Source organism: Hetaerina americana, unplaced genomic scaffold (genome assembly GCF_022747635.1).
Source record: "Hetaerina americana unplaced genomic scaffold, ioHetAmer1.1.p SCAF_29, whole genome shotgun sequence".
NCBI lineage: Eukaryota > Metazoa > Arthropoda > Insecta > Odonata > Calopterygidae > Hetaerina > Hetaerina americana.
This window is the reverse complement of record NW_027286863.1, coordinates 2,232,199-2,246,904: the sequence shown is the minus strand read 5'-3', so window position 1 is coordinate 2,246,904 and position 14,706 is coordinate 2,232,199. Positions and strand designations below refer to the sequence as shown.

The 14,706-nt window shown below is 37.8% G+C and overlaps 1 protein-coding gene across 3 annotated transcripts in view; it reads right to left on the bottom strand.

Annotated features, from left to right (window-relative positions):
* Window positions 1–14,706, bottom strand: part of LOC139689912 (small G protein signaling modulator 2-like) — a 269,278-nt gene that overhangs the window by 17,252 nt on the left and 237,320 nt on the right. For all 3 annotated transcript variants that reach the window (XM_071587030.1, XM_071587031.1, XM_071587032.1), the window contains 7 exons: window positions 13,809–13,936; window positions 13,649–13,716; window positions 13,083–13,247; window positions 12,085–12,234; window positions 11,000–11,240; window positions 8,880–9,034; window positions 8,225–8,349 (listed from right to left, as the gene is read on the bottom strand). In XM_071587030.1, the coding sequence (XP_071443131.1) occupies window positions 8,225–8,349; window positions 8,880–9,034; window positions 11,000–11,240; window positions 12,085–12,234; window positions 13,083–13,247; window positions 13,649–13,716; window positions 13,809–13,936 (1,032 nt within the window). The remainder of the gene's footprint in view (window positions 1–8,224; window positions 8,350–8,879; window positions 9,035–10,999; window positions 11,241–12,084; window positions 12,235–13,082; window positions 13,248–13,648; window positions 13,717–13,808; window positions 13,937–14,706) is intronic.

The following is a 14,706-nucleotide window of genomic DNA, read 5'->3' as shown; positions in this document are numbered from 1 at the left end:
ATGGCGTCTGACCCCAGAGGGGCGGCCAGTAAGTGATGGTGTCACGTTAAAAACACTATTGAGGAAGGCAACGGGATACCACCTCAATTATCATTCCCAAGAAAAATATGATGGACGATAGAGATATTTTGAGTCCTGATAACCACGGGGCTCGGCCCAATTGGCCGCCTGCCATGCCCGGCAGCGGGGGAGGCAAGGCTTCCGCGGTCATTATCCCACGAAACCCTTGCAGGGGAAAACCAGCAGCAGCAGGACAGAAGACGCAGGAGAAGACCACATTAATTAGAATAGGAACGTGGAATGTTAGGACAATGATGAGGACAGGGAAATTGGAAATGTTAAGCAAGAGATGGAAAGGGGAAATATAGATATTTTAGGCCTATGCGAGGTGAGATGGAAAGATAGTAGGGATTACTGGAGTGATAAGTATAGAATAATATACAGTGGCAGGGACGAGAGCCAACGAGGGGTTGCCATAGTATTCAATGAAGAGGTAGGAAGAAGTGTAGCCGACATAGAACAGGTAACTGATAGATTATTACTAGTAGAGATAAAAGCAGAACCGACGAACTTGGTTATTATTCAGGTATATAGTACATGCCACCAAGCAACCATAAGGAAGAAGAGGTCGATAGGATATACGACCAGATAGAGGACATAATCGCGAGTGTTCCTGCAGGGAAACATTTGATAGTGATGAGGGATTGGAATGCAACGGTAGGCGAAGGAAAAGATGGTGATAAGGTGGGGGGCTACGGATTAGGCACGGGGAATGACCGCGGGGAGAAAGCAGTTGAGTTCTGCAGGAGACAGGGGTTAGTCATCACCAACACTTGGTTTAGAGCACACAAAAGACGCAGGTATACATGGAAAATGCCAGGTGACTCAGAAAGGTATCCACTGTCCACAATTTAGTTGTTATGAAATGTAGCGTCCATTTCAAAAAGAGAAGGCAGGGGCGGCGAGTTAGAAAATGGAACGTAGAAGCCTTAAATGGGTTGAAAAGGAAGGAATACAAACAAGCGGCGGAGGAAATCATGGAGGATGGTAAAGAGCTAAGTACTATTGAAGAAAAATTGGAAAGTTTCAAGAAAGGGGCATCTAAAGCCACAAAAGACACTATTGGAACCGTTAACACTAAAAGGCTTAGGAAACCATGGATCACGGATGAGATGATTACAAAGATGGATGAGCGGAGAAAAAGGAAGGATGTAAATACAGAGTTGGGCAAAATGAAGTACAAAGAGTTAAACAATAAATTGAGGTGGGCAACAAATAAAGCAAAAGAAGCATGGTGAAAGACGCAGAGTGAGTATATGGAAAGTCTGCAGATGAAGGGTGAAATTGGTGCACTGTACAGCAAAGTTAAATCTTTATCAGGAAGTAAGAAAGGGAGATCCATGCTAACAGTTAGAGATAAGGTGGCTAAGATAATAGTTGACACAGGAAAGATCCAAGAGAGATGGAAGGAGTATATAGAAGAACTGTATAGTAAAGAACTTAGACCAACAAAGTTAGACATAGAAAAGGAACATGACTTAGAGAAAGATAGCTAAGGTCCAGGCATACTCGACGATGAGATAGAAAGGGCATTAAGGGAGATGAAACTAAATAAGGCCCTGGGGGTGGATAACATTCCCGCAGAACTATTGAAATGTTTAGGAAAATGTGGGAGAAAGAGGCTATATGGGTTGATTCGTAGTATCTATTAAGAAGGAATCTGGTTGGAAGACTTTGTGAGATCAGTTTTAGTTCCTATTCCGAAAAAGGTAAAGGCTACATCATGTGAGGACTATAGGACAATAAGTTTGATATCCCACACAGCTAAAGTTGTTCTCCGGATCATAAACAAAAGGATAGAGCATAGGGCAAATGATTACTAAGGGGATGGCCAGTTTGGGTCTAGGAAGGGGAGAGGTACGTGTGATGCCATTGCAGTAATGAGATTATTAATCGAGAGGAATATAGAACACAACCAGGAGGTATTTGCTTTTTTCGTAGATTTCGAAAAAGCATTTGATAGAGTGATTTGGGAAAAACTAATGAGTATATTAAAGAAAATAGGAATAGATTGGAGGGAAAGGAGGCTAATCTGCAACCTGTACATGTCTCAGAGATCTCAGGTGCGGTGGGGAACGGGGAGTCCAGCTGGGCAGTGTTAGGATGGGCGGTGTAAGGCAGGGTTACCTATTATTGCCTTTTCTGATCAACCGGTATGCAGAGTAAATGATTAAAGAGGCATGGGAAGAACTGGAGGTAGGAATGAAAGTGGGCAGGGAATTCGTAAAATCAGTTAGGTTTGCTAATAACCAAGCTTTAGTTTGTCAGTCAGCCAAGGGGTTGCAAGCATGGCTGAGTAAATTGGAAATTCAGTGCGACAGGTATGGGATGAGAATCAATATTAATAAAACAAAGGTTATGCGATTTTCCAGAAAGCAAAAGGCTAAGCTTAACATTAAAATAGGAGGGCAAAAACTAGAGCAGGTAGAACAGTTTACGTATCTCGGTAGTGTTTTGGACCAACACGGTCAAAGTAGTAGGGACGTAAGGAGAAGAATTGCGCTAGGCAAAGAGGCTTTCACAAGGAGGAGGTAGTTGATGACAGGGACGTTGAGTGAGGATATTAAGAAAAGACTCGTAAAAACTTTGATATGGAGCGTAGCTCTGTACGGTGTGGTAACATGGTCATTGAAGTAGGATCATATGCCTAGATTAGAGGCTTTTTAAATGTGGGTGAGTAAAAGGATGGATAAGGTGAAATCGAACGAAAGGAAAAGAAATTAGAAGGTGCTAGGTACAGTGGAGGAGGACAGGAATTGCTGAGAAAAATCTTAGGAGACAGGAAAATGGATGCAAAGCATATTATTTGGCAATTGGGATGTTGTAGGCTGTGATAGAGGGGAGAATGTTAGGAAAACCAGGAATGGGCAGAAATAGGATAGGGACGTTGAACGGGATGAAGGGAGGAAGAAGGCACCCAGAGATGAAGAGGGACCTGATGTAGAGTAGGATGTTGTGTTTTGCTAGGAGTCACAAAATATTTATTTAGGAGCTGTGTCCATCCAAAAACATACCTTAACAGGTAGATTACCTGATAATAATGTATTCAATTCTTCCTGGCTCAACTCTATGGAAATTCATGTTAATTAAATGAAGAAAATAATGTATCTTTCCACCATCTTTTATTCACATGCAACCGGTTTCAACGCTCAAGCGTCATCACCAGGTACAAATTAAACAAGTCGCAGTCCACTTATATACCATTTATGAGGGAGAGGAGGGGTGGGTGAGAGAGGGGGGAGAAGGAGGGGAAAAAAAGTGAGATTGTGATGGGCGTTGATGGGGAGGGGGGAGAGGGGTGTTAAGCATCAGGAAAGGTGATTGGTTGGTTTACAGTGGGGTGGGGGGTTTGTCGCGTCTATCTGTGAGGGAAAGGGGTACTTCCAGGATTGGGGAGAGGTATTCAAACAATAAATCATTAACCAAATGACCCATTTTTAAATACTTTCTGATTTCGAGCTCCTCCCACTTGTCCATCATCATTCCTTTTTCCATCTGGTGTAAGAGTTCCGGGTTGAAATCACTCCCATGATTTTCTTCCCATGGATGTTTGGCAAAGTTTGATTGCTTGAGGTCACAGTTCCTGAAACAGCGTTTGTGTTCCTCTGCCCGTGTTTTTAATGATCTCCTCGTTTGACCTATATATATATATATATATATAGCACTACAGTCCTTATTTTTATTTTATATATATATAGCACCACAGTCCTTATTTTTATTTGATTAGTTAACTTATCGAATAACTTTCGAATAGCTTTTTACAATACCAATAACTTAAAATCATTCTTGAATACTACAAAAGACAAAATATGTACACAAAATTAAAGTGGCGTTTATGAGTTAACTTGTGGGGACAGTAGTGCTATATATGTAGGTAAAACGGGGAGATCATTAAAAACACGGGCGGAGGAACACAAACGCTGTTCTAGAACTTGTGACCTAAAACAATCACACTTCGCCAAGCATCCATGGGAAGAAAATCATAGGAGTGATTTCAACCCGGAACTCTTACACCAGATGGAAAAAGGAATGAGGATGGACAAGTGGGAATAGCTCGAAATCAGAAAGTATTTAAAAACGGGTCATTTGGTTAGCGATTTATTTCAATGCAACAATTTCAGAGTGTAAAAATCATTTGCCTTGACTGGGATTCAAACCCAGGTCCCTCAATATCCGGTCGAGTGCTTTAGCCACTTAAGCTATCGGGGCGTCCTCTTAAACTCTGAAATTACTGTTGCTGCTAAAAAGTTACTGTTGCGGCATCTCCCGCAGTTTCTTTGGAATTTGTCAAAGTATAAACACCATAAGTGTTTAAAGTTGGCTTTGACCTCGTGGACTGTGGCGCCTTGCACACGACTACGAATGCCTGTGACATTGTATGTACGGTATTTTGTCATAACATCTTGTTCCTTTAAAAGCCCCAAAATTTCAGAGTTTAAGAGGACGCCTCGGTAGCTTAAGTGGCTAAAGCCCTCAGCCGGATATTGAGGGATCTGGGTTCGAATCCCAGTCAAGGCAAATGATTTTTACACTCTGAAATTGTTGCATTGAAATGCACATTAGCGGATGACTCCGTTAAAAGTTACTGTTGCGGCATCTCCCGCAGTCTCTTTGGAATATAACGATTTATTGTTTGAATACCTCTCCCCAATCCTGGAAGTAACCCTTACCTTCACAGATAGACCCAACAAACCCCCCACCCCACTGTAAACCAACCAATCACCTTTACTGACACTTAACCCCCCTCTCCCCCCTCCCCATCAACGCCCATCACAATCTCACCTTTTTAAGTCCCCTTCTCCCCCCTCTCTCACCCACCCCTCCTCTCCCTCATGAATTTATACTGTGAGGAAATTTATTCAAATAAAACCTACAGTATAATATTATGGGGATCAGCTGATATTTCCCAGACCATCTTTAAAATGCAAAAGAAAGCTATTAGAATCATCTCCAGGAAACCTCACAATGCTCGATCAAGGCCTATTTTCCATGAATTAAATTTGCTACCACTCCCATGCATTTACATCATGTTTTTAATTCTATATATAAAAAATAACATTGGCGACTATTCTCTTAACTCTGCCTATCATCATCATTACACCAGAGGCAGGAATGACTTCCATTTTGGGAATATAAGAACTAAAGCATTGAAATTAGGACCCAATGAAATGGTCATCAGATTATATAACAAACTACCCAAAAGTATCAAGGATACAAAGGGAACTGCTGCATTCAGGCATAAATTAAAAAGATATCTACAGCGCAATATGTTTTACTCGGTTGATGAATATCTCAGCAATATTCCCAACCAGTAAGTTCATACTTTTAGTTTCTAGCAATGGTCATGGTCTGATTCATGTTAATGATCAATGATTTTTCTGAATTTGATATTGCATGTGCATGTTACAGCCAATGTTCACGGGTTTGTACCAAACATTCATGTAACTATGAGCATCATTTCTTTTATGTATCTTAACTGAGCCTGTGTCTTTTTGTCGTGCCTTACATCATGTACATACACCACCCACCTGGTATTTTTGTATTGTGATCTCTGGGCAAATAAAAAGTAATAATAATTATAATGGTATATAAATGGACTGCGACTTGTTTAATTTGTACCTGATGATGATGCTTGAGCATTGAAACCGGGTGTACGTGAATAAAGGACAGTGGAAAGATACATTGTATTCTTCATTTAATTAGCTATACATGTATTCCTATTTCTTAACCCTCTTAGTGCGGCGGGCCGATATATCGGCTCTTGCGTGGGCTATTGTTTAAATCGTCGTAACTTATGGTTTTTTCTTTAATAATTTACGGTTTTTGTGCTATCGATAGGGTGAATTCGATACAATTATATAACACATTTTTTAATTTTTTATTAGCAATTTTAAATGCTTTTCAAAAAGTATAATTCATACTATAATTTTACGTTCAGTTTTGTACATGTCGGGAAGCTCAGCCTAATTGTCTGCTCGTTTTTTTTTCTGAGTGGTCTTTCCACTATGAAAAGACACTGAAAGGCTACAAATGTTTTCATCTGTAATCTCTTGAATGTGTTATGTTGTGGTGGTGTTGATATATAACATCTTATTCAGACTTTGTTGATAGGATGGAAATGAGAGCACTGCTTTGTAATCATTTTGGTTTCTCTTGCCGTCCATCCTATCTAATCATTTGCGCCCTGTGTATTGGATTACATTGTCATCAGTTCTCTGTGAGTTACAACTTCGTTTTTTTCTGCCTTTAGATTGTAAGCAAATTGCCACAGTCTTAAGGAAAGGGGAAAAGTCCCAATTTGACTCAGTGAGATCAGCCTTTTCAACAAAATCGAACCATGCAGAGGCTGACAAAAAAATTTGCAATTCACTGGTTTTTCTTTATTTATTTATAATTTTTTCTACATGTCTTTTTGATTTTTTCTTATATTTAAATATGGTAGTTTTATTGAAAAATGTTTTTAAAAAATATTAGTAATGTGTCTAAAAATCGAAATATTATTGCTAAAAAAATATTCTTCAAATTTATAATACTGTAATAATTACATTTATTTTTCAGATGATGTAAATGTATAACATCATTATTAACTACAATATTTTATTTTAAAATAAAAAAACTGCATATGGATATCTAAACAAATAACTTCATAATGTATTTTTTCCTAAGGTGATACATTTTCTTAAATTACCCTTCGCACTTCTCACTAGTACCCCTGGAATCCCCACCGCACTAAGAGGGTTAATATATAGGTATGCAATGATATATGCTGTTGCTTCCTCAAGTTGTAATAGCATGCAGAGTGCTTTTTAGGATTCATCATTGAGAATTATTGAGTGCAATTGCATACTCATTAGTTAAGTAGGTGAGTTGTCCAGCGGGGGAGAAAAAATTTTTTTTCTGGTGCATTAAAAAGTATCCGCCAGTACCATTGTGGTTGGAGAGCAGGGGATGGGAGGGAGAGGTTGGGTGGATAAGGATAGTCCATCAATGGGACTAACAACAAATCCGAGCATGATTTAATTGGACATCAAGTAATCAACAATCTCAAGTATTCAACTTTTCTATTCTGCATGCGTTTCACTGATATCCCCTGAATAACCATGATAATGTACAGTCACTTACAGAGTTCTAGCTGAAAATGGAGCAACAGCACTTTAAACATTTCTAGAATTTGCATTGCAGCTCTTGCATAAGTTAACTATTGCATAATGACCAAGCATTATTATAACATTTAATCTTCAGATCTGTTAAAGTCGTAAAGTAATTTCAGAAATTAGGTCAATGAGCATGGCTCGGTAAACTCAGTATGTACAAGTAGTGAATGCAGTTTCCCTTTTTGAAGATGAAAATCAGCACTACTGCAGCTGTATTCATCATGAATCTTATAACAGCTCATCAGGGAGAACCACAACAGCTGTGGAGTTGTAGCCAGCACGGATATGTTGCCAATTTGCAGAAAATCTTTAATCATCCTGGCCAAAAAGTTCATTCTCTTGGATTCAAAGTCAGAGGCAATCAAAACGGCTTTTAACAGAAAGCTCTACAGCAAATTCAGTGACTATGTTCCCTTGGAGCTCAGAAGAAAGGATGGACTGGTAACCATGAGCTGGATTTCCATGAACTCTTGATGGTAACATGAAATCAAACTCAGTAAAACTGCAATAATTTCAGAGTGTAAAAATCATTCGCCTTGGATCCCAATCAAGGCGAATGATTTTTACTCTCTGAAATTATTGCATTGAAATGTATATTGGCGGATGACTCTGTTAAAAGTTACTGTTGCGACATCTCCCGCAGTTTCTTTGGAATCAGTAACACTAATTCACCCAGACTTTTTAGCTCCAAGGGCATTGCTTTTGAATTTTCTTTAAAAGCATTATTAATAATTACCTAATACTTCAAACCCCAAATCCTAAATGTTTTGCAAGACCCACGGAAGTGACTGTGCAAAGATATGTGCAATATTAGCGATATTATCTCAAGTAAGGAAAAAAAACTGAAATGGTACTGCTTATTTTCATAATATTTGCGTATTCTGGTCACACATTAGCTCTAAAATTAGAAAAACAATGCCGAAATGCGACAAAAACACAATCACAGCATCAAAAAAACTCTCTCACCTCATAAAATTGCTACAAAAGCCTTGGAAAGAGATTTGGCTCACCTCTTTCCTTAATTCATGAGAAACCCCACCATAATAAGTGAGTCGGAAGACTTCAGCACGATTTGAGATTTGACCATCCAATGTCATTTCCTTCCATTTCTCAGAGGTCAAACCACCGGTGGCATCTGTGAAATTAGTAGACATAAGATTCACTATGATACAATATATTTATTACTAAATTACAATTATTCATAGTCAACAGAATTAATATTATTCATTATTAACATTCAACTGGACAGCAATATGGATAAAAAAAGCCACACACATTAAATGGCAAAAAATAACATTTGTTGACATTTATTTAAAAAAAACTCCATTAATATAGAGAAACTATTGAGGGGAACATAAAAATGAAAAAACAATGACCATGTGAGGTACAACAGACCATTTTGCATTTTTCTAATTTCAGCAATATTATTTTAAATTTAACTCCATCATTCATCACTCCTAAATCGTGACATGATAAGAGGAAGCTTGAATACTAATGCATTAGTAAAATTTTAAATTAATTAACACTATTGTGATATTATATCAATGTTTGATACTTTTGATATGATTCAATCCATCTCAAGGCAGGGAAAGGTATGAAATCGCTTTCCTATAAAAATAAATTTGTTCACAGCAATCTAGTATACAAAAATACGACTTGATTTACCAGTTGGCTGGCTGCTAGAGATAATCATCTGGTTGACAAGGCCAGACAGGTGAGTTCTCACTGTTGTTAGATGCCTACAGTAAGCTAACCATCCATAGAAACCACGTGAGATGATCTGCCTCTTCATTGTAGCACAAAGGAGTTGGATTGATTCCCTGAAAATTTGGCAACACAATTTTAATAGAGAAATTTTCAGGACTGAAGTGACATTTCTCCATTCAAGAAAGTCCCAGTGAAACAATGACATTTTTTTTTACTAAAAAGGACAGAATTCCATCACTCGATATATTTGCAGTAATAAATGCACTTTAAATCAATCAATTCCTAAATCAACAGGGAATTTATTGGAAAAAACCGATAAGATTTAACCTCATATTCATGTTCATTATTTAGAACTTAGACATCATTCTTATAAGCAAGCAACTTGTATATACATTGGGAAATTTTACATGCATCAGTCTCATTGATTCTGAAAAAGTACATACATTCAAAAAATTATGAGATTGCAAAATCACTGACAGTTATTATTAGCATTCTACCATTTAAGGTATGTTTTGGATAGACACTGACCATACAATTGTACTAGGAAACATTTATTTTTCTCTCCTAGCAAAAAACAACCTGACATTCATTAGTGTGATAGATTCTTCTTCAATTTAGTATAAATCTATTCTCTGCCATTTTGTCCAACACCCCTATCCCAATCCCTAACCCTTGCACACTTGTCTAACATTCTCCCATCTATCACAGTCTTCAATGTACTATTGCCAATAAAAACACTCTGAATCCATTCTTCCCACCTCCTTTGGATTTCTGGAGTGAATTGGATACGCTTTGTCCTGGGGTAGATGAGACATCCATTAACATGATCACAATATCAGTTCAGGGGCTTCAACTATTTGCATATGGTCAAGCTAATGCTCCTGGGTAATAAAGCATCTGGCAACATGGAGATGAACCCACCAGGACCAGCCAATGAAGGGGAGGCATAGCAAAGACTAGAATACTTCTCCCCAGAGACAGCCTGCAATGCAGCATATATGCCTCAGGGGTCACTCAGAGGATCAGGTAAGATCAATATCCCCCAATACTGGAGCCCTGGGATAGTGACAAAGGTAGGCAACTGAATGTGCACATTTATGGGGGTAAATTCCTTTTCTGCAGTGATGGAATAGTAGATTTATAGCATATATGTATTATGCCTGTATTAATGAGATAAATTCTATGTATTCACTGCCAGGAATCTGAACATAGCTTTACTGGCTTTTGGAGATGAGCAGGAAGGTTGTCTGCTCCTTAAACTTGTCTCATGATTTCCTAGAACCACATTTCTCAAGTGAGTTGGATAGACTGATGAAGCATTTTCAGTTTAAAAAATAGGAGTTTGTTATAATGTGATCCCATTTCCCATCACACAGTGAGAGAGATGAGGAATCACCACTTTTTTTACTTTCATGAGCATCTTTCAATCCTTTTTTCAATGCAGAAATTTTTCAAATACCAGAGGATCATGAGAATGGTCTTAATACCCAAGGCAAGGAATGGAGACTACACCAAAGCTAACTCATCCCTAGAAATCATTCTGCCTTTTTTGTTAAAATCAATGCAAAATATGATGAATAAATACATAAAGGTCTCTAAAAATGCTTCCCTTGCATCCGTGCCAACAGATGTACTGAACAGGGAGATCCATAAAGACAGTACTGCACAGCCTAGCCAGTAGGTTAGAGGGAGTACCGGAACAAGGGTAGTATGGACTGAGAGCATTTTTGGATGTCAAGGGATCATCCTTCGAAAAACCTTGATCAACTTTTTCCTGCAGTAAATGGGCATGATATCCACACCCATGTCAGAGGATATCATATTATCTGGCATAGGATGCATTCTGGAAAAAACAACTGTCAAATTTAACTTGAGGTACAGGTCAATTAAAGGTACCATAAAATGGGGATTTCCGGCGGGGAGGAGTTTCATCCCCACTTCTGTGGAATAAGATGGTCGAAGGTGTTTTATCAAAATGAAATGAGGCCAGTGGATTCACTCCAGCATACACAGATGGTGAATAGTAGCACCTACTTATATAGCAACACATGAATTGTATACACCAAGTGTTTACTTACCCCGGGGTGGTTTTTGAAAGGCTGCGATTGAAATTTTTGGGTGAATCTTCAATGTTCGATTGGCTTGAAGGTAATGGCACATCCATGCCATTGGTTGGCTCTAAACTGATTGACTTTGATGAGGAGGTGGATGAACCAGTGGAAGATGAAAATTTGGGGATTCTTCCTCCATTACTGGTACCTCGATTCCAACGTCCCCAGCTTGTCGGAGAAGATACCGTTGGGTTGAGTAGTTCTCCACCTATGGATGCAGGGATTTTGCAGTTCAACGGTTATGCTGGTAATCATGTCAGCGGAAAACAGAAAGTTGTTCATTTAATATTTTTAGACTTCTTTGTTAATATTTGGTTGGTCTATTTTCAAGCTTAATGGATATAAAGTTCTGAGTTCAAGTTACTAAATTTTAAGTAAAATTTAAGTGAAAAAACTGCTCTTAAATGAATGGCAAAAGTCATCCATAATTTGCCTCACGCTCATGAAGAAAGGGTCTGCTCATGCTAAGTACTGAGCATATGTAAAATGGCTACATCATCAATTCTCTATGCAGATATTTGATTTACTTGTACATGATCATACGTAAAAAAAAGGCATGACTTTCATGATATTAATTATTTCAAGTTAATGTTATCATTTGAGATTAATGATTAGAACTCAATGTTACTTATCATCTGTCAATACATTTTGCATGTTGATTTCAATGGAGATACCTCTAAATATTGTTTTGAAAGATATGATCAGTGGATAAGCAAGGTCATGTATGTAATTATTACAATACAATGATATTATTAAAAATATTACAATAGTTTATACAGAAGAATTCAATGTGTAGTAATGGCAGGAATAATTGAGATTATATAATGTTAATATTCAGTATGCAAAAAACCTTGTTACATCCTTTTGGGAAAGAAAATAATTTAACAATCCAGAAAAATTTTTCCCATCCCTATTCGCAAATAAAAAATTTTATTTTATTCCAGAGAGCAAAGGCTTCATTTTATGATTCGTACATGGACTTCATTCCATTGCAAATCAGATACCGGTCAATTCTGTGCCTTTTGATACACATTTATTTTTAGCCAACTCACATATGTCTTCATGCCTCATCTTGTTCACAATTCGAAAAACATAGTCTGTTGATTCTTCATCTCCATCTTCCTCCTCCCCATCTTTCCTCTCCTCACTTCTCAGAGACGGTAGAATCCTTCCCCTTCTTCTTAGTTTTGGGAAGACTTTTCCTGAAGACAGAAAAACTACTCTTAACATAGTTAATTATTTCTAAGACCAGCACCAAGCTTTGTACTAACTGTTTCAGCAATCACGAGAATTAACTAGGACAGCTATCCTCTGTCCTAGTAAAGAGAAACTGTGAAGTATATCATGCACTTCATGAATATTATACAAAAGGTCAAATACATGTGCAATGATACTTTAAAATATGAATGTTCGATCCTTACCTTACAATGTTAATTGATTATTGTTCCCACTGATATTTTTCGCTTGAAGAACATGTCAAGCAAACATGAACAATTCTTACCATAAAATATCCTAAATATTTCATCATATAGAACAATGGAATGAAATATTTCACTACAAGGTGATGATTGCATGAACATTGCAAATTAATAAGGGGAAACATGAAATCATTCATGATGATCTAACCATGAAGTCCAGGAATGGAACACTGCCAATATTTTAAATTATTTAAACTCCACCATTTCATCAGAACCGACTCATTGAAGATATCCTAATTAAACTACCTCTACCAATTATCCAATAAGCTGGCAGAATGCACAAAGCAAAAGATCTATTCTTATGAACATCATGTGCATACTGCCTATCTTGAAATTGGAAGCATTGAGTGACTGTTAGCATCTAGAGCACAAAGCAATACATATTGAAATGTTTCAGCACTTTTGACTGAAAATTCAAATTTTGGTCCATTTTACTCATACCAAAATGCGCCTTGTATTTTGTATTGGCATTGTTATAATGCTTGCTTTTCTTTAGCTTGTATGAAGGGAGTGAATGTGAAATTTCCTTATGCATGCATGCTGAAATTTACTTTCTCGAAACTGAATCTCACCCTTTCCCCGCTGAGACCAGAGTGGAGGATCCAGCTGACCATGAGGAAGAAGTCCAGTTTCTAAGCATGACAGAAACGATAAGAGGTGACCACCCTTGGGGAAATGGATTGGAGGATGCTGGATGCCATCCTGACCAACCAGAACAACTGTCCCACCAGAATCAGCTGACCACCATGGAAACAAAAGAAGAATGAAAAATAGTTAAGAAAATGCTTACAAGAAAATTTTACAGTGAATACTAAGGGGAAATGAGTAGGTTACCATAAAGAAGATCTACTGAAATACACAAAGAAATTGATCTGAATGTTTGTACTTTTCTAAGTTCAATTGAACTGGCTCCTTGAAGTGTTAACAAGAGAGAATCAAACTTCCATTATGATCTATAATTTCCTCAGATTTTATCTGTATCAATAAAAATAAAAAAACAGGAGCACTCATGAACTTCTACGCACAAGAAATAAAATATATGTACTATAATTATTTCAAGCCATAATAATCAAATCAACGAAATAATAAAATTATATCAATAATCTGAGCATTACAATAAGTCATGAGGAGATATTACCTTGTTGATGGCAGTGGACATACACAATCTCGTCCACATTTACGTTCAAAGCATAGTCCCAGTACAAACTGAAATTATGAGAAAAAACCATTAGTTTGAAGAAAATATCAAAAATAATATTTCATGGAAAAGGTACAAAATTAGCACCAATTAAGCTGACCTTTTGTCCTGTTGAGTTTCATTTTCTGTGTAGCCATTCATCAACTGGTTTGGGGTCCATTTGATAGTAAGGAGCTGTGCTGTCTGATGCAGTGACAAATATCCAGGCATAGGCTCCGTGATATCTTTCTGTTAGTGTAATGAATGGGTAGATATAACTTCTAGATATACAGCGTAGAAATAACAGAATACATTTGATGAGAATTCGGGTACAGAATTAGGTGAACGAAACGCGTACCAAATGACTTGTTTTGAATCAAGTATCTGGGAATTTATCATGACAGTTCCTGGGATAATCGTTGAGATAATTTTCGTGGTTTGCATGAGACAGTTGGGTTATTCTGGGCAAGAAGAGGCATAGGGGGTAACGACTTGACGTCCCAACCGAAAGCTGAACGCAAGTGGGGTGCATACACTTGCCTACCAACCAAGGAGCGGAATGCCTACGATCGAAAAATCCGACGAAGCTGCCTGCCCGACATCTCCTCGTGGACAACCAGGACAATAGCCACCATGAATTAGTGATTGCTACTGCTACTACGTATCATGACTGACAACTACTTCAGAAATCCGTCTTATTCCATTCAGAGAGTTCTTCTAACAGTTTTGAGCATTTTCTCGCGAGAAATTAATTTCAGAGGGAAAAACTTTAGACAGAAAACGGCATTAAAATGTACCGCATAATTTTAGCCTGGATCTGATTAGCCTTTGCTGAGTTGAAGGAAGTCAGTGATTCAATTTAGATCCCCGTCGATCCCATTGCATTCACCTAAACAGCGATATTCCATCCTCAGAGCGATGTTGGAACTTAAGTTGGATTTGAAAAAGCGATAGGAAGTTAGAGGGGCTGAGGCATTGATACACTTATACGCACTTGTTCCCGCGTCTTCGTGGAGTCA